Genomic DNA, 21511 nt, shown 5'->3' with positions numbered 1-21511 from the left:
CTTCACACTGGAACCAGACAGACTGAGCATTAGCCAACTCCAATGGGTAGAAGATTCTCCCAAAGGGTCAGACAAGCTCATGTGTCTTCCACAGCACTGGGACAGCTATGCATAGAACAGGGAAAGAAAAAAAAAAAAAAAAAAGAACAGGGAAAGCATGTGCTTTGGAGGCCAACAGACCTACATTCAAAATTCTGCTCGTCTCACTGGCTGAAGGATGTCAGACAAGTTACTTCTCTTCTTTGAGAAATAAAACTGGAGTAAATAATGTCTGCCTCTCCGGGCTCTTGGACAATTATAGGAAACAACATGCTATGCTAGATCAGTACCTGGCACATAGTAGATGTTGGATAAATGTCAGCTTCCTTCCTTGTCTTCATTGTCAGCCTGATAATTGAGTGCTTTTCTAACAAAAAGTTTGAGCCACTGAAGAGTGACCTCCAAGTTTCCCTCCCAACTACACAAGCTGCTTATAACCTGAGTTTGTGTACTCCCCCAAGTCATATGCTGAAGCACTAACCCCCCCATGTGATGGCATTAGGAGGTGGGGGCTTGGGAATTAATTGAGTTTAAATGAGGTCATGAGAGTTGAGTCCTCATAATGGGATTGATGTCCCTATAAGAGGAAGAAATACCAGAATTTACTAACTCTCTCTTCTCCCCCAACCCCATGAAGTATAAAGAAGAGGTCAGGTGAGCACAGAGCAAGATGGCAGTTTTCTGCAAGACAGTACAAAGGTCCTCATTAAGAGGACCTTCTGACCAAATCATCTGACCAAGGTCCTTGACCTTGTACTTTCAAGTCCCCAAAACTGCAAGAAATAAATGTCTGTATTGTTGAAGCCACCAAAGTCTGTGGTATTTTGTTTTATCACTCTAAACTGACTAGGCTACCAGCCTTGCTGTGCCTCACCTGGAGTGAGGAGCTAAAGCACCAAGACCTAGAAAGTTCACCTGAGGAATCCGAGGCAAGAGCCGGATTCTGAGACAAGAGCAAGGATATTTTTCTTCTCCTTGGAATACACAGTCATGTGCTCTGGTGTTCTGGCTCTGCCCCCTTCATCTGGCCATAATACCATGTGGTATTACAACTTCTGAATGTTAAGAAACCTTATATTTCCTCAAGTATCAGTACTTAATTTTTCGTTCCACACATAAAACCCTGTGAGTGGAAGGCTGCTGGCCCCCTTGTCAGAGGTAATTTTTCAAGGCTCTGCATGGGATTTAACGGGAGCCATATGGTTAAGTCCATCAACCCTCCCAGAAAGCATCCCCCTGAAGGGCCCTCGTAAATGTTCTTGGGGCTGTGAAAGATCCAGCAACTTTCTAACAATAAAGCAATGTTCATAGCCATGATACTCAGCAAAACACAGAGCAGGAAGTAATGGCTTCTCTTCTGAATTACTCAAGGGGGTCTTCAAGCTATCCTGGCCAATGGCTGGGGGCCAGTGACAACCTGGGTATCTGATCTGCTGCCTCCAGCAGAAAGAAAGCTGGCCCGATGTCACCAGCCGCAGGCTGGGGGGGGGGGGGCGGGGGGGAGAAAGTGACAGTCTTAATCATGCTCAGTTTGGTTTGCAGAGTTCAAGAAAACTCTTCATAGTGATTTTACACACCTTTGCATTTACAGAGCAAGCACATTCCTAAAAAACTGTTTGATTAACGTCTTCTTTAAATGTTTAAATGTTGCTTTTCTGTGACACAGTCATTAACGGACTTTCTTTTTTTTTACTGAGACACAAAAATCCTCAAATCAATCACCATTCCCATCTCAAACAGCAACACCAACTCCTACAAAAAAGTTGCGCAACTCTGATAGAAAAGGTAGCACTGCTTTTGACACCAACATGCTCTGAGACAAAACAAGCTTTTATTATTATTATTATTATTATTATTATTATTATTAATTTTTTTCCTTGGTCACATCCACTGAGCTATACTCTATACTCTGTGTGATACATAGTATCAGGGATCGCAAAGAGATAAGAGAAATAACTGCAGAAAGAGTGAGGTGAAAGGCACAATTTATGATGAATACCGGCTTCTCTTTATTCTTACATAATACAAGATTTCCTTCTATGGTATTTTATATAAATTTCTGGCTAAGTATTAGGTCTATACACTACATGGCTAAAAACCCATGCAAATAGGGTTTAGACATCACACAGACATGCCAGGAATATAAGTGATGTAAAATCAAGGAGGAATTTCATACATAAATGGCTTCATATATGCATGCTGTTGACCATATTTTCAAGTTTCTTGATGTCTTAACTAGAATATTCCACAATGATCAGATATGTTCTGTCCATATATAAGCCTTGGTAGGAATGCTTGTGTATTTTGATGTTAGGAACAGAACACTTCTATATCATAAACTATTACAATCAAATAATTTTCACCAATAACTCTGCAAGCTTGCTTATTTGCCCAAATCCCTATGAGAAGTAAATTTGTAGAACATTTGGAACACAAAAAGAACACAGGAAGAAAATGTCTGGAGTATATCGGCAGTGCCTCCCACAACCTATCAGAATTCTGTACTTATGTCCATCCTTGTGGATCTCCACTTTCTATACTAACTTCATTGCTCTTCTAAAGAATTACTGAGCATGAATTACCTGTTCATACTTACTCCATAAAGAGAAATAGGCTTCTTTAGGAAAGCTGGGATCTATTAAGATTACAGCCACCTCCTCAACTGCTTATTGGCTCCTACAAAAATGTCTCATGCAGAAAGAGACAGAGAGTAAGAGACAGAGCTAGGGAATTCACGTGACCACTACATGCTCATCCACCATTTTTCCCAGGTTCTGCTGACTTAATCCTGAATTAATGAGCCTGTTACATGATATCTAATAAAAAATGACTGCAATAGAGATACCGCATGGAATCTGCCACATATTTGGTCCAAGGCTGAATCGATTTCATCTATATTTAACACATGCTTGTTTTCTGTCTCACGTGTCTCCTCCACAGCCCATGGCTCAACTCTTTTTTTTTTTTTTTTCCATCTGGAAAACTTATCTCCTAAAATGCTACCATCAATCAGCCAAAGACACTCTTCCCGACAGAGTGTCTGCCAGTCTGACTAAGCACAAGTAGTCTCTAGTTTGGGGATGCCTCCCACACTCTCTAGCACCGAGTGTTTTTCTAGCCTGCCTAACCACACGAGTGCAATTTGGGATATTTATACTTACCTCCAGTTTCTACTGGGATAATAGCGTTACTTTGACAGAACTGGACAGTTCTGGTAGGGGGTGATATGGGATGGCACGGAAGTTGCCTGTGTTGCTTATCTCCCTACTCTTAAGTTTGTTTCTTTGGATTTTTGCATTTCCACCCATTTCAGTCTACATTGGCTCAGTGCCTGCTCAAAAAGTATGAAAATCAAATGCTTACAAAAATGCATACATTTAGTACCCCTAAAATCTTCCCCAGACACCAGTGCTGTTCCCATTTCCAATCCGTTCCTTGTCAATACCACTTTCAGTACATTCAAGCCTCTAAGTTTAAATACAGCATAAAAGAAGGGGCCGAAAAGAAAGCAAAAGTAAGGCTGGCAGCAGAAGCCAAGCACTGGGAGAAGGAAAGGGAAAAGGGGAGCAGAAGACAGGCGGCCCTCTCCCTCTCCCACAGAGTTCCAGTCGTGAACACACCCACTGGCTGCAGCAAAAAAGCACCGTGCGTGGGCACAGGTGGGTCCCAGCCTCCCTGCCTGGATGCAGCTTAAGCGCTGAGCCTGAATGAAGACTTTCATTGCTGTTTGCTGTTTTTGTTGGCCAGTAGCCATGGCAAACATTTGCAGGTGGCTTGGCCAGATTTTGACACTTAAATATTTGAGGTTGTGATAAAAATCAGAATATTACTACAATATGGTTCTGTGCAGTCTCAAAAAAAAAAATCTATCTGCAATTTCAAATGCTCATTTAAAGACACAGTCTCCAGAGGGAACTCATGTTTTAAAATAAGTACTCATTTCCTCTTTGCTGGGAGAAATAAAAGAGTCAAACCATCCCCAAATGTTACCACCTAGAGTTTCATTCTGAATCCACTGGTGAGATGGGTTGGGTTGTTCCTTGCTGAGCCCCCACGGCCATCCGGGCAAGGTTTTGGATGGGTCACATGGAGAAAATGGAAATGACAGGATGTGTGGGTTGGAATCAACATGGTAAGCACGACAGGGAAGGCTCTGCAGAAAAGAAACAGCTTCTCTCAAGCTTGGCAATGAGACAGAGTCCCAAAAGTGACAATTATCTCCTAGAACACACCAATAGAGACATACAACACCCCAGGATTGGGAGTAAATGAGAAGATGGAGTGGGTTGGGAGGTCACATGTACCAGAGAAACACTCCAACCCATCCAGGCACAGTGATACAGCCTAGAAATGTCACCCAACTCTACAGCCCTGGGCCAGCTGGGTAAATTATTGACAGAGTCAACACCCATCTTAGAATTTAGTGCTAACCCTTAAAAGATTGTTTCACAAAAACCAGCATTGTACTAACAATGGCTGAATCCTAAGGGCCTCCAAGAGGGTAGTTGCGGTAGGGGTAAGGGGAAGGCAGGGGGACTCCAGGAGGGAAGGAATGTTATAAAACTGCTAGTAAACTCCAACACATTTTATGTTTTTTCCCCCTTGAAAGAAAAATAAAATAATTATAATTAGCAGGCCTAACTGTGAATTGTCTGCCCAAAGCCAAACCACTAGAGTGAAGGAGTCCCTTGAGATATAGATGCTGTCTTAAAAGAACCCACCCCATTAGTATATTATAGGTTCTTGCTTTAGATGGTGGCAATATTTGCTCCCGCAGTCATCTGAAAAGAAAAGAAATATCTAAAAGAGATGCTAGCTAATTTAGCACTGGCTTCTTCCAACAAAGCCAAGCATTCAAGTGGCCAGATTAATATCCTATGTTTTTTAATGGGAAATCAAATGTACTCATGACAAACTCACAAAACAGTCACTGCCCACAGCTCTCATTTGTTAATGATGGGTCTGCACAAATCACAACCCATCTGGTAAGTTGAGAAATGTGAGAGACAAGGTACCCCTTCTAAAGCACTCCAAGGAGGAATAAGCCAGTGCTGTTCCTGATACTCACTCTTGATCTGAAATTCTTAGAAGCATTAAAACCAAAGTTGGGAAAGCACTTGGCTGGCTCAGTTGGTAAAACATGCGACTCTTGGTCTTGGGTTGTGAGTTCAAGCCCCACCTTGGGTGTAGAGATTACTTAAAAAAAAAATCTTAAAACTAAAACAAAACAAAGCAGGAAAGACACACTGGCAAATTGTGGGTCAGCGTCTAGTGGGTTTTTTTTTTAAATTGCCATATCTAATATTCAACTGAATATTCACACTAAATTCTGATGCACATACCAAACACAGGAAGCTCCCTTTCCTATTTTAAAGAGAGAAATCTGGGAATATACAGCAAGTAGTTCTCAGCTTCCAGCAATATAAATTTATCAGGGCTCTCTGGCTTAAGTTACTATGTTTTCTTCCTAAGAACCTAACTGCTCTTAAATCTTTTATTTCCTCTTCACTCTGCTTTTGTGAGGGTGGAAAGAAGACACAGCACCATCATCCTGAAGATAAGGAAGCAGGCCAGAGAGTTTGCATTTCTGAGAAGCTCAGGGGTCATGCCCCGGCTGCTGGTCCGCAGACCACACTCTTGAGTAGCCAGGGGCTAGAGCTGTCCCATGAGACTCAGAGTGAAAACTCTTTCTATCTCATAATACAGAGTATCTGGGATTCTGACAGGATCTTTTTATACCAATTTTGCTCAACACCACAGTATTGTCTTTTTTACATAAATGAGGGGGAAAGGGTTTGCTTTTTTTGTTTTGTCTACTCCAGGAATGAGCCTGGACCAATATAGAGGAAGAAGGCGAGAGCAAATAAGAAGGTATTAACAAGGAAAAGAAGCAAGGAAGGATAATCAGAGGAAGGAGAAATGGAAATACGTAGAAGACACAGGGGATGGGCTCAGCAGATCTTAGGAAAAAAGGGACATACTGTGTTGGGGAGGAAAGTGAGCTGGTGAAATTTCCCTCTACCATCCTCAAGCATTTGTCCTGAAAATTATGCTCTGCTTTCCATAACACCCAACATGTTTTCTAGTCATCTTGAAGTTCACAAATCTTATCTGAAGAAACGATGACACAGAATGACTTGCTCTGCTCCCCAAAGTTCAGGATCAGACAGTTTCCACCAAATGGGGACTCCCCTCCCTTCTCCCGTTAAAAGCATCACGCTAGGTGCCAGGTGATATCACACTGCCAGGAACACCAACTTCTATCTCATCCAATCTGAGCACCAGAAACAAGGAGAAGGTCCAGAACACTCTCTGAGCTCCAGCCAGACCCTAGAGACAGCTGAAGAAGTCTCCTTACCCGATCTGGCGGTTGGTGGAAGGTGCCTGAGTGATGACAGAGCTGGACTGGGGTGACGGCATGGCTTGTTGAATCACAACGCTGGTGTCATGGTTGGGCATTCTGGTGCTGCCAAGCTGGTGAGTTCCGGGCCCCGCCATGGCCCCACCAACTGTGTTATGCATCGAGATATTCTGCCCAGAGAAGACAGAGAGGATGGTCAGAAGTCAATGTTTTATTGTACTCTCAAGCTCTCAGAGGACGAAATTGGGAATCTGGTCATGTCAACTAAATAAAGAGTTATGGCTTCTGGCAAGCTATGGATCCATCCATCTTGTTATAACTTACAACTATGAGCAGATGAAAAATAACTATTTACCCTAACAGTAAGGCACACTAGAAAATATCCTGAAGTTCACTAATCACTCTGTCACCATCCCAACGTGAGGTTTGTATCAGGGACATTTGGTGCATATCCTCTCTGACTTGGTGTGATATATACCGCATTTGAAAATGATTTCCGTGGTAAGTGCACAATACTATGATTTAGTGAAGAGGTGCTCGGCATCCTGCTTTGAATGACACACACACTAGGTTATTGTTTCTTTTACAGCCCTATGAGAGTGGCCAACCACCTACTTTTTTTTTCTCCCCAGGAAACTACTACTTTTCCAAATCATAATCTGGGTACTCATGACCCAAGCTCAACTGCCTGGAGAGTGAGGATAGATGACTGGAACATATGACTGGGTGTCTGGAATCCAATGCTAAAAGCCTAAGTTGCAACTTTCAGTTGCAACTTCATGTTGATCATAAAATCAATCTCTAACAATTTTTATGGAATAATGGAATACAGAACAATGACTGCTTGTCCATTTATTTGTTCACTGTCTTCCTCTAGAATGCAGAAGGTTTGTGTTCATATCTCTCTCTTTCTCATGGTGCCTGGGACACAGTAGGCACTCAGTAAATATACACTGCATGAATAAACTAGTGAAGGCATAAGTGAGACATCTGAGTCACTTAAGGGAACTAATATCATCTGCTTATTTCTGATGACCCAAATGAAGGTTTCTTTGTTTAAAATGCAACAGTAAGGTAAAACATGAAAGGTAAAGCTATCTTAAAAGATAGCTCTTCCTAGAAAAGAAAGTCACTGGGACAAAAGGAGTGACAGAGGCAGATTCACAGGGGCAGAAGTTGTCTCATCAATATGGCAGAGCTAAAAGGTGAGAAATTCAGAGCCCAGAAAAGAAAGGGAAAGTGCAGTGGAAAGCCAAGTAAGTAAGTGGGCCTCGGTAAACAGCTAAGCATAGCTCTTCAGCCTAGAAGGGTAGTGAAATTTGAGAGGTCAGTTGGACAATGGGTTGAGGATGGCAGGAAAGAAATGGAGTGTCACTAGCAATTTACTAGAAGGAAAATATATATCTGTCTGCGCTTTGGGGTTAGCAAAGAAAAAAATAAATGTTACCCAGGAGAACCAGAAGTGGTTCTTTGAAGTTCTTCTGCAAAGAACAGGATTTCCTGCACTATGTGTTAAATGATGGTGATAACATATATGGTATTTGGGGTGGTTGTGTCCATCACATTGCACCTTTCCCAGATTTCTGATTTCTAAATCCTGACCACACAGTTTGTCAGGAGTCCAGATGGAAACTGGGCACCTGGCTTAGGCTGTGAGCCGACTGTGTTATCGTGGGATCCCAGAGGCATGAACAGGCTTATATACACACACACACGGTCCAAAGGCTCCTCTTATACACTGGAAGGTTTTTCTGACGTGGGAAAATATTGTGGTTGGTTAAAGCAAGATGAAAGGAAATGGTGATTTGTGTTGGAGTGGCAGTGTAGGGATAAGCTTAAGTTCTTTTTTTTTAAGTGTTTTTTTTTTTTAACGTTCTTTTTATAGGGTCTAGAGACATAGAGAATTGAACTAAAATAATATTGAAAATAAAGATAATTGTGGTACTTTTTTTGAAAGTGAGCCTTAACAAACACATTTCCCTGGGTCTCAATGAAGCCTTAACAAAATCAACAGTTATAAATACTTTTCTTTTCTCCGTTGTTTGGATCCTTAGAGATACTCAACAATTTTTCATCTTGCTCACAGTAACCTACTTTGCCAATAATAGATCTGAGGCACAGAATGATTTCAGACTTTCTTTTTAGAATTACTTCTGTTGTGCTGTGCTATCAAGGATTATGAATAGAGTTGAATAATCTAAAATTTAAACTAATAATATTTAAATTGCCAAAGGATATAACATATGTGAGCCCTCCTTGAGTTACCCTTGATACCTCTTTTCTATCACTCCCATTTGCAGTCCCCGAGTATTACAATTCAATTTATGTATCCTTCATCTCTTTCTATCCTTCCATGTCACCTCCCACCAGCCTACACCCAACCAGCCTCATCCCCTTTCCTGGACTAGACAGTGGTCTCCTAACTGGTCTTATTGCTCTGGCTTCCTTTTCTCCTTTTGCCCATATACAGCCACAGCAATCTTTATAAAAGACAAAACTAATCACATCACACAATTCTCCCTGCTTAACCACACCCTCCTATCCCCCACCCCACAAGATTCCTAGATGGCTTTCATGGTTCAGATGACACTGAGAGCACTCTTTGTGTGACCTACAAGGCCTGTGAAGGACCCTTTCTACCTCTCAGCTCATTTCACGCTATTCTCACTCCTGCTCTCTGCTCTTCACTCCACCTTTCTAGCATGTTCTTGCCCTCATACTACCCGTGCTCCACTTCAGCACAGGGGCTTGGGATATTTTGTCTTCTGCTACCTGTGCCCTTTCCCTGACCCCACCTTCAAATCTCAGATTAAGTATCACATGAGGAAGACTTCCCTGAAGTCTTCCCAGTGAAGGGCACCTTCTCCTTCTCAGTACTTTTTATAAGTTCACAATTGTTTTGGTTTGATTAATATGTTTCTTCCTAGAAAGCATAAGCAGAATGTGAGAAGAGACTAAATCTGATCTCTTCCCCATTGTCTCTGTTGCTTAGATCAGTGCCTGGCATATAATAACTGCTCAATAAATACTGACTGAGTTAACTATGAAATGACATTCCTAAAATATTCAGTATGAGGAGCTCTTTTACCCTGGCGAATTGTTGAGAGTGCTAACTTTTTGTCTATTTACCTTGAGGTCTCAAAGTATGTTCGTGGTAATAGAGTTTTAGATATTAAGGCATTTGTTTGATTATGGGCTAGAGAAATACAAAGGACAAGAGCTTAGAAGAAAGCCACAAACATGGGATGTAGACTGGAAAGTAAAGCCCTTGAGAAAATATTAAATGAGCCCTGGGAGGAAGATGCCAAGAGGTGAGCTCTGAATCTTTGGCACTTTGGCTTAAAGGCTGGCAACAGCCATTCTTTATCTCCACATGAAAACCAGGAAAAACTGATCTGTGCTATAGCACAAAGAAGTTGGTTTGCTTTGTTCAGAGGGAAATGTGTTAAAAGAAAGAAGGAACGAACTCTTTAATGAGAATCATCAAAAAGAATTTTAAAAACCTAGGAATATACCTCACATCCTCTCCCACCAACATTGAAGACATCTCTGTCTCTGTGACCACACCAGAAATGGAAAAGGCTCTTATTTTTTTTTTAAGATTTTATTTATTTACTCATGAGAGACACACACAGAGAGGCAGAGACACAGGCAGAGGGAGAAGCAGGCTCCCAGCAGGGAGCTCAACGTGGTACTCCATCTGGGGTCTCTAGGATCACACCCTGGACCAAAGATGGCGCTAAACCACTGAGCCACCCAGGCTGCCCAGGAAAGGCTCTTAAAGGTTTTATTCTAACTCTTCAATAATCTCCTTTTTCCACCACACGTGAAATCCACATTCTCCACTCTCCTTCCCCCAAGACCCAGACAGTAATTTCAAAACATTTTGGAAAAATAAACAATTAGGCAAGCATTATCATTTCACATTAAGAGAAGATATTTTTTTTCCTTTAAGCATTACATAGTAACTCAAACATGAAATTATTTTCTGAGTTCACATTTTCCCAATTATGGGTTCAAAACCTGTCTTCATTGATAAAAGAATGGCATTTTACCTCTGGATAAATTAAATATCCAATTTCAAAAACACAATGAGTGACTACATCTTGTGGAGTTATTTTTGCTAGTATAGGTGCATAGATTTGGAGCTGGTGAAACAGTGTCATCAAATCAGCGGATGGGTTTCAATATTCAGAGAATGAATGGAGGTGTTCCTCGAGGCTCAGCCTTTGGCCTTTTCTTATTCAACATTTTTATCAACAGCTTGGATAAAGATGTAAAAATCATGCTTGTCAAATCTGCAGTTGACACAATGTTGGGAGGTATAGCTTATGTTCTGGGTAGTAGAATCAGGTTTTACTCGAGCCAAATTTGTGATCTGGCCTCTAAAAATGCTAACATAAATCTAGGATGCTGTAGGAGAAGTGCAATGTCCACATCAAGGGAAGTAATTATTCCACTGTAGAGCATGCTGAACTGACCACATTTGGCCACCACATTTTAAGGGGGAAATTGACAAATAGGAGAGAATGAAAGCAATGAAGGCATCCAAAACGCATCACAGGAAGAACCGTAAGAGAATCAGAGAATATTTAGTCTGAAGAAAAAAAGACTTGCTAACTGCTTTCAAATATTTGTAGGATTACACATAGTCTATACTACTCCAGAGGGCATAATTTCAAAAAAATGGGATCATGATGATAAAAGCCAATGATGACTATAATTTGAGTTCTTATTTTGAAGCAACCGCTATGGTAGATGCTTTATAAACTGCACTGCTAATCCTCACAATGACACTAGAAGGCCATCATTATTATCCTCATTTTAAGATGATAAAGACAGAAAACTTCTCACCATCACTAAAAATATGCCATTCACCTCTAGTCACCTTCACTCATTCTTGACTGATGCTTTTAAAATATGAATTTGACCTTTTATCCGAAGACGAAACAAGGTGCCTTGTAAAGTACTGAACTTTCTGGCCTCGGAGTTAAGCCAGTAGAGACTAGTGGCCATCTGTCAAGGATGTCACCAAGAGAACTTGTGCATCAGGAGGGAGATGGTGCTACATGGAGGGAGATGGCACTACATGACCTCCAAGGTTTCTTCTATTGCTAAGATTTTCTCACTTATGAGCCATGGTTCATACTTTGGGTCAGTGCTTCCAAATGATTAGTAATGTGTGATAATTTTGAAAATATACTGGCTTAGGAGTTAGGAGGTCTTTTCTAGTCCTGGCTCTCTGTTCCTCCTTGCAGCCACATAATCTGGATAAATCGTTCAATCTCCCTCATCTCTGTAACCTCATTGCTAAAAGCAGGGGGCTGGACTATCTGGGTTCCGTGATTGTTTCCAGCTCTGATACTCCACAAGTCTCTTTCTATGTTATATTTTATGAGACCTTAAATATCCAAACAGACTTTTTAGACTCTGATTCATGGGCCTAGAAACACTGATTTTTCTCCATAACCATAAGCTTTTGCAGAAATGAGCCTTCTGAAAATTATAGCTTTATGCCAGACCCAAGGCATCATGATTTAAGAAACGGATCCAACACAAAGTAAAATTTCTCGAACTTCATACATAAAAACTCTACAAACTACTTTCTCCTAAATTGTTCACTTCTTGGTTCCAATTTCTCTGCATGTTCCTTTGACTTCTTCCACCCTTCATATCCTGTAATATACCTTGTTCTCCATTCACTGTTGTTCTGAGACATAAAGGGTGTGAATAGGATGAGAACCAGGGGCATAATGAGTCTTGATTGCATACTCAGTGAGCTTGAGGTAGAGCGGTAATTGTCCTTCTGCATGCATGGGCTTGGAATACAATATGCAAAATAACAACCCAATGTATATGAATATACGTTCTTACAAATACCTATAATTTCAGGGTGTGGTAATGAAGGATGAACAGCAGTGGACCACAAATGAAAGTAAAAGTTGGAGCGCACAGGGAAAAGGTTGTTGATTCCCATAATGTCCCAAAATGTTATCTTCAAATCTATATTCTGTCCAACTGCCAAGGTGTGGAGACTTTATGGGTTTCTCCATAAAGAGCCAGGGTCATCCCAACACGCGTTTACAAGTCAAGTTGTGCAATCTTGGAATTGTCTGCATCTTAATGATGCCCAGGCAGTTATGAAGACTTTCAGAACTTCCCAGATATAAACATCCATGAATTGCATCCAAAATATGTCTGACACATTCACAGAATAACAAAAGTTCTAACCTTTCAGAAGAAACTAAGCTTTCTGGAGGTCCAGGAAGGATTCTAGAAGGATTCTGACTCCTCCTTTCTGGTGCTCTCAGAAGCTAGAATACCAGTGTGAGTATTTTGAAACCTACTAAGAGGGCAGGTTGCTCCATGATAGAGGAGACATTGAAGTATTCAAGGGAACATGGTGGGGGGTGGGGTTGGGGAGGAGACCAGGGGCAATGCCAACTGCTTCTATCTCCATAACATTCTCCTTATTGTAGCCACACAGTGAAAGATAAACAACATTAGACAAGAAACCATCTCAGGCAACCTCTGCAGGAGAGGAAAAGAAAGGAGAGCACAGAGTGCTGTGAAAACCCCAGCCGTGACACACACACATTTAAATTCTGCTTTTTCAGAGTTTGCTATTTATTCCAGAAGAATTCTAAGGAGAGCCATGGTACAGAATAAAAACATGAGCACCAGAATAGGGCTCAGGTTCAAATCAGTTCCATATCATCTGAAGTATGTTAAGTTCTCTGAGCCATACCTTCCTCATCTTTAAAATAGAGATAATCAAAATAAAAATAAAATAAAATAAAATAAAATAAAATAAAATAAAATAAAATAAAATAGAGATAATCATCTAATGGAGAGGATTGTAGTAAGTATTGAATGAGATGACAGATGCCCCAGCACAGTGCTAACAGCAAACATGTACTTTTCTTCCTTTTAGCATAGTGTATAGTCCCAAAAGTGAAGCTCAGAGAGTAGTGTTCATTTTGGATGGCTACTCCCCATGACTGATTGGATTTTAATAGAAACATTACTAATAATAGTTACCACATACACAGCATTACCCTATGTCAGAAAACCCATTTAATCCTTATCCATCTAGATGGTAGACAGGATTATTAATCCTCTTGTTACAGATGAGGAAACTGAAGCACAGAGAGGTTAAGTAACTTGCTCAAAGTCACACAACTAATAAGTGGAAGAGCTCAGATCTAGACCACTTGGCTTCAGGAGTCTAGGCTCTTACCTACCAAGCCATACTGCCTCCATAGTCTTGCTGCAAAAATATTTTCTAGTGGAAAATGACATGACAAAAAATAAAGTGTACCTAATATCCTTTCTAGAGAAATTAAAAGAAGTTATTAATGCTGGTATGTGATCCTGAGAATTACAGTCATACCACTAACTTGGGTCAATGTGATCACCACTATATTCATACCTAGAAAAGCCTAAGAATACACCATTAATTCATTTCAAAGTTATTGACTAATGATCTTCATCTTAATGTCATGCTGCCTACATAGGCCTTTTTAAGCTGGTTTACAATGAACAGGGCAGATTAAAATTAGGGAAGAAAGATGTGTTTCAAAAACTGTTGAACAATACTTTCATCAAACTACCAAAAATAACAACCAACTCTCACTCACTCATTCTTTGATGTTAGTTCACCCTCAACAACAAATTTAAGAAAAAGGCTGAGAAAGAGATAATTTCTCTGATGTTTGAGTTGGGTTCAACTTCCAAGGCAACTTCCCTTACAGTGGGTAGAAAAGCAGCCCCACACTGATGTGACCCCTCAGTGGCCTTTAGCAACTCACGGGTTTCCAGGAGGTAGGCAGCCCCACCCCCAAATGGGGTTCTAGACTTGAGTGTGCAGGATACAGAGCAGCAAGATCCATTTGACCAGCTATGCTTTCCTCCAACTCCAGACCTCTGTCATCCTTTCTAATACTGGGTTTAGACAACAGAGCCCTGAAACATCCCTGTAAGTATTTTATAGCTATTCATTTAATACTGTAGTAAAATGCTCAAGACAATAAAGGTCTTCTCAAGTGCCACCTTTGACTGTGAGAAACAGTTTTTGGGTGTCTCTCAAAGATCCTGCTCCTTCCTTTTCAGATTCTCAATGCCACAGACCTTCGGTGTCTCTGCTCTCACCTCATTTACTGTCTTGGTTAATTCTGCTAAATATAATCATATGGGTTAAAAGGAAGGAAATGATGCCACTTCATTCAGGTTACTAGAGTCACAGTTGAGCAAATTTCTGTGATTGATGCACCTATGGATATCTTAGAAGTTAGAAATTAGTCTAATGCTACTGAAAATATTGTACTCACTGCTCACTGGTAAAGTTCCTCTTGTCTCAAGAGTCTTCCTCAAGAAAGCTGTGGCATCAGCCTACTTAAACACTTCTGCTGGCCATACCTCTGATATATGGCTCAAGCCTTTTACTACCTAATTCTAATCAATCTTTCCCATATCACCTCCTGGCAATCCATCCTCTCTATCCTCTCCCCTCTCATTCACACACACAGACCTCGATGCTTCTTGACTATTCCACACCATTTCATGTTTCTTTTTTCTCTGCACATTTTTCCTCTTCGCAGTCAACACAAGATCCACTGCTGATGTCCCCTCCTCTGTAGAGGTTTTTCCCACTCCTTCTGGCCCCATTAGTTGTTCCCTGTTTTGTGCTCCCACAGTGCCTTTTCCACACCACCATTAAAGGGCCTGACTTATTTCCACAAGTGTTTCCTCCAGCAAACTCAGGCCAGGGAATACACCATGTTCATCGGAGAACATGTGTCTGCTCCTTGACATGCACCTTGTAGATGTGTCATAAATTCAATTATTCAGTAAATAAATGAATGATGTGTGATTTTGAGCAAGTTTATTGCTTCTCTTTGCTTCAGTTTTCTCATTTGTTAGACAGGAACAACTATACCTTGTAAGATTTTTATAAATATTAAGTTAGTTAATACAACGTTGGACACATTAACTGTCCAGTAAATGTTAGCAGCCATTACTGTAATTATCATTACTATTATCATGATCACTACCAATGCTGATACCACCTCTACACAAGGTAGAATCAATTAACCACTCCTTTGTCCTCCATTTTATCCCATAAATACTTCTTTTAAAGCTCTGATTACACATGGTGAGTTCCACCATGGAGCACATGATCTTGCTCAGTATCTTAGTCTGTTGATTTTGCCTTCATTATGATTCCCACATCTGTCTTTTCCTTGCTATCTCCTGATCTCCAGAGTTTGATTACCTCCTATCCCAATCACACTATGGCTTCCTACTGTTTTCGTGGCTTCCAACCCTTCTGGTCCCTCCCAGAGCACTCCAGACCCCACAGTGGTCCCATTAATTGGTATGAGTCAGCTAGTGCCCAGCTCAGTGCCAACAAAGAACGAGACAACCAATGACCAAAAGGATAAATGAATCGTGATCTCTGAGGTGACGATACAGGAATGAAGAGCAATCAGCTTACAACTTCCTCTTGTCTAAGTTGGGCACGTGGTCATCCTAAGCCTGAGATATAAAGAGATAACATCTGCTGATTTGAATCCTCACGAGTCATATCAACTGACAGAGGCCAGAAACAGCTCAAACAAGTCTCCTCAAATTGCCCTGTGTTTGGTCAATTCAAATCACTGGTTGAAGTGAGGCCAAGACAGGCCTCCTTCAGTAACTGGAAAATAGATAGGAAGAGCCAGACTGAAATGATGACAAATAAGCAAGGAACTGGGGTCCTGCGGCACGGATGGGGGAGGGATACGAATAGCACCAATGGCAGTACCAGGCTCACATTTCTGTATGGCACAGGGAAGAAAAGATTCTTGAATATCTCGGAAGGGGCACTGAAGCCTATAGGGCAATGGTGAGGAGGCACACTAGAAACCCGTTATAGCCACACAAGAGGCAAATGGCCCATTCTAGAATTGCTAAACACATTTCTCTTCCTCTCTTACCAGCAATGTAAAATTGCTAAAAGTAAGAGTGTATCTAAAACCACCACGAGGATGCTGAGGGTCTGTTTTCTCCATATTTCAAAGAGAATCAAATACTTACTTAATGACCAGAAATATAAATGCAACACTCTTTTGAAAGCTGCTAATGATATACTGCAGATTTGAGAAGAGATTTTGCCTTTTCTCTCCCTCCGCCCCCCTTTCTCAGCTCTTCTCTTCAAGCCAAAAGAGCTGGAGGGCAGGGCTGGCCACGAAGATGAATTTGTTTGAAAACTCCCCTGCCTGGAGCACTGGTTGGGTATCTGCATTCCTGAATATTTGGCAACAGCACGCTCTTAACATAAAATAGAAATGTGATCTTCAGTGGGAAGGAAAATGTGCTACAAGTTAGACTTCCTCCTCCGAAACAATAGAGAATAAGAGTACTTGGCCTTCATTTCACTTCTGGTGGAACCCGTCAGGTGGCTTGCCATGAATGGCCTTGCTTTGTAAATTGTTCGGTACTTTACAAACAGAAGTTACTGCTCTGCTGTGCTAATGATCGATATTAATTAAGCAGCAGATTTCTATCCTGGGAAGTGGATATTTTATTGGAAGACAAGTACACTTCAATCGCTATTGCTTCCAAGGAAACTGAATCATAGCTACCGGTGTTTGTTAAGTTTGAGACCCAAACCAAGTTACATAATGCAACACAGGAAATCGATGAGAGATTTAGTCGATCCTATTTGATGAAATCCTGATAGAAAGAGATTGTATTTGTATTCTGACCATATGAAACCAACATCGCTTGCTGTGTAGCATAGGGGCACTGGCTACCACTAGATACAACAGTCCTCCAAGAAGCTTCTGGAAATCCTGTCTGAACATTAAGAGCAACTTTTAAAATAGGAATTCTTACTGGTAATTTGGGTTCTCTGTATCCTTAGGCATAAAGAAAAATGTGATGGGGGTCAATGAGACAGTTTCCATATTTACAGGGCATATGAGGTACATCCCCAAGCCTACATGATACCACCTATTATCACTCTGATCTCATCTCCTGCTACTCCTTCCTTACCTTATTTGTTCTGTTCCAGACATGTGCTGACCTCCCTAACGTTCTACTAACCTACAGCAGCCTTGTCACTGGCTGCTCCCCAGCGATGGGAAGGTTTCTTCTCATTATCCTCACAGCTCCTGTCACCTCTCCAAATGTTTGCTCAAATGTTACCTCCCAGTGAGCCCTCCATCTAAGGCTGGCTACTCTAAAATTACAACTCTGCTTCCCTGCATCTATATTTCCTTTAGTTCATCCTTTCCCAGGTATGGCATCCACTCCTTCCTTACTTACTCCAATGCAAAAGCGCCAAACCACTTACTACTGATCCCTATTCTTAAAACAATATGCAAGAAAAAGTACAGAAAGTCCAGTGACTGCATTTTTTCCCTTTTTTCTTTCTTTTCTTTTCTTTTCTTTTCTTTTCTTTTTTTTTTTTTACCACCAGCAATCTCTTTTCTCTCTCTCTCCCTGCAATGCCACGTTTTGAAAATACTTCTTTAAAAGTATGAATTCATCTTCCCATAACAGTCTTTTGAAGCTTTCACATTCCTCAATTTCTAAAATCTCATTTCACTCTATTGTACCATCAGACACTACTATTTCACAGCGTTGATAAAATTCTAGTCAAACAAAAAGAAATTGATGCTTTTAGTTAGTCTGGGCAGACTTGCTGCAGATAAATGTACAATTTCAATTAGAGTTTCACTACTGTATCACTCAGGATGCCAGGAGGAAACAGACAGCACAGTCAGATTGCATAATTTGAGGAATGATTAATAAAGGAACTATTTGCAAAGGTGTGGGCAGAGTGCAGGGAAGCCACTGAGCCAAAGTGCAGTACCCTGGGGCCAATTTCAGTAGGTCTCTGTTAGCATCCCTAGGCCTACAGAAGTGAGAAAAGGGAGAGGCTATTCAGACCTCAGGGGAGAGAGAGAGAGGTTAGCAGGAGACAGGGAGGAGAGAGCTGTGTGGATAGGACACCTGGCAAGACCTGAGATCCTTGGCCAAATAAGATAACTAACTGAAGCAGCTGGGAAAGTAGACACCAAGGCTCCCTTTTTTTCCTTTCTAGAACTTGCTATGGTAGTTTCGTGGTCACTGGCCCAAATCCAACGAGAAAACACAGGTTAAAGGTCAGCCTTTCAGTGTAGAGAGCAAGGTGGGAAAAGGGAAGAATGGTCCTGGGCGGAAAATATCTAGTACAAGTATGTTTTGATTAAACTTGCGTTATTTTATTTCACAAGCAATATACTAGCTTGTTAGAGGAAATTGAGGAGGAAAAAAATAAGCGGGAAGGAATAAAATCACACATCATCCCAGCATGCAGAAAAAAACCCTAATATTTTACTGTATCTTTCTCAATATTTTCTCTATTCACATGCATAATCTCACACACACATATACATTACAGAATATATGCACACATTATTATATATATATATATATATATATATATATATACACACACACACATTATTATATGCAAGATATCCAGAAGATCAGAAACCCCACCAGGACACAGGACACAGTTTGCACTCCACCCTATCTACCATGACTTAAAAAAAAAAAAAAAAAAGTTATCTGTATGTTTATTTCCTTTCTCTCTAACTTAAACCATGTAAGGACAGGACTGTCACTAACTCAACTTGCTCTGCATTTATGCACATGATTAACAAATCATGATGAGATTGATAAAAACAATACAAACAAGGCCGAGCAAAGCCTACCCCACAATGTGCCCAAGTAACCCAGCTCCACCCCACAAAGATGAGCCGGGGCAAGCACGGCTCCTCTGAATCCAGTTACACACCCTCAAACCAAGGTCTCACTTTTAGGCCACAACCTCTAATATGTCTACACTCCTCCTGGTGAAACAATCGAGTTTGGAATAAAAACAGCTTTCAATGTGGGAGTCACAGAGAGAAGAATTTGGCACTGGTGTCTGCGTACCATAGAGCGTAATAGTGCTGACTTCAATTCTCCTTTCCACCAAAGTTGTCAGATGGCAGGAAGGTAAGAGAATGTAGAAGGGAAGGTGTGTTTTTCTACTCTAGACAGTTGGGATTTATGGCTTGGCTTGCTAAATAGAAGCACTGATGCTAATGAAATGATGACATCATTTCATCAGTAATGAGATAACTCCCCCAGCAACCTCTCATTCTTGTATTAGAACACAAAGTCTATAGGTCCTTGGTCTTTGCAACTTGAACATCCTATATTTTTCCATCTTGACTTCATTTTCATCCTCTTGTACCACTGCTCTCCTGACAATCTCAAGGTAGCACAAACCACTGATTATTTAACAGACTAAGAAATACTATTTCTAAATCTAAAATAAATATGAGAACTTAGAGAAGTCAAGGATCCACATAAGAACTATACACCCATATCGCTGGAGCTTTTAGTAAGTGAGTCCTTTGACAAAAGACTTCACATTTTTCCCTATGTGTCGATAACATCCACAAGTTGATTATATGTATGTGTGTGTGTATATGTGTGTGTGTGTGTTTGCCCCACAGATAAGTTTTTATTTTTTAAACATCTGAATGTTCTCTAGTTACTTTTAAAGGAGTCCAATGGCAGGCCTATGTATAAAGAAATTTTTTTAGATGTCTTTTCACACCTATATAGTTTACTAACCACTTTATGAAATACTTTCAAAATCCCTACAGATAAATTTAGAAATTTGAGTCTGCTCTTAACCTCAAATAGAATCTGAGTATGAAAAGCCATTTTAAAGGTTAGTAACCATTGGTAAAGATGTGTTGTTCAGGGCAAAAGATGAAGCACAAAATATCTGAATCTCTTGTATTATCTTCACCTTGGTTTCTTTTTTTTCTTTTTTTTTTCCCCTCTTTTTTTTTTCCACCTTGGTTTAAACACCTTTGTCTACAAGTTGGTTCTGCAATTATGCATAATACTGACTTCTCTGGGAGGCACCCTCGAGTTGGTTAGGTGTCTGACTCTTGGTGTTGGCTCAGGTCATGAGATCGAGCCCTGTATCAGGCTCTGGGCTTAGCGTGGAGTCAGTTTAGGATTCTCTCTCCTTCTCCCTGTCCCTCCCGCTGTGTTCTCTTGCTCTCTCTAAAACAAATAAATAAATCTTTAAAAAACAAAACAAAACAACACACTGACTTCTCTAAGTAGCTATTCTCCATCCACTTTTCAAGAAACAATGACAACATTTAGGCATAAAGTCTGAACCCCCCTCTGCTGGCACAGGACAACCCATCCCCAAAAGCCTCAGGGCCCTCAAAGATGCCTTGTCTTATATGTTACCCCATTTATTCTAACAGCCTGTTATACCTCCACTTTTGATAAAGGTTTAGGATCCATGTCTGAGGAAGTACTGTCAAGGTTAAAACATACCTCTTTCCTCTTCCTCTCCTCCCTTCCCTTTACTGGGGTTAAAATCATCAAGAACATTTCTTGTCAAAGGTCTTTTTCATGCTGGTCCAGAGGCAACAGAGGGAAAAGACCTGTTTGATCCTTTGTTTGTATCTTTGTGTCAAGGAATCCAGAAAATCTATCTTCCTAGCACATGGTGAGCACATTTGGGGAAACTTTCTACACACACACACACACACACACACACACACAGTGCTACTTACCACTGGCTGAACAAAATTCAAGTAGAGGCTGAGAAGTGAGAGGAGAGGGGATGTTTGCCCATTGGTGAAAAAAGGAAGGGGTAGAGTACATATGGCCTTTTATCTTCATTTTTGTGACATGATCCAATTACATCTATTCAGTAGTGCCTTCTAATTATGCACAGAGATGAATAATGAGAGATTTCACTTGTATTCAAGCTCTCCTTCAAGTCAGCTTCCCTCCCTGATTCACTCATGTAAACATTCCATATTCCAATACAGACTATACCTAGAGCTTGTAGTAAGCTCAGCCAAGTAAAGAGTCACTTAGGGGTACCTGGGTGGCTCACTTGGCTAATAGACTAACCCTAGATTTCGGCTCAAGTCATGATCTCAGGGTTGTGAGATCAAGCCCAGCATCGGGCTCCACCCTGGGTGCAGAGCCTGCTTGACATTCTCTCCTCTGTCCATTTCTCCCCTACTCTCTCTCTTAAAAAAAAAT

The 21511-nt window shown here is 40.8% G+C and overlaps 1 protein-coding gene across 6 annotated transcripts in view; it reads right to left on the bottom strand.

Moving 5' to 3' along the window:
• CREB5 (cAMP responsive element binding protein 5) overlaps positions 1-21511 on the bottom strand; it is a 405584-nt gene that overhangs the window by 243988 nt on the left and 140085 nt on the right. For all 6 annotated transcript variants that reach the window (XM_041727846.1, XM_041727845.1, XM_041727844.1 and 3 more), the window contains one exon: positions 6398-6570. In XM_041727846.1, coding sequence (XP_041583780.1) covers positions 6398-6570 — 173 coding nt within the window. The remainder of the gene's footprint in view (positions 1-6397; positions 6571-21511) is intronic.

This window comes from Vulpes lagopus, chromosome 13 (genome assembly GCF_018345385.1).
Source record: "Vulpes lagopus strain Blue_001 chromosome 13, ASM1834538v1, whole genome shotgun sequence".
Taxonomy (NCBI): Eukaryota; Metazoa; Chordata; class Mammalia; order Carnivora; family Canidae; genus Vulpes; species Vulpes lagopus.
This window is presented reverse-complemented; position numbering and strand designations above follow the sequence as displayed.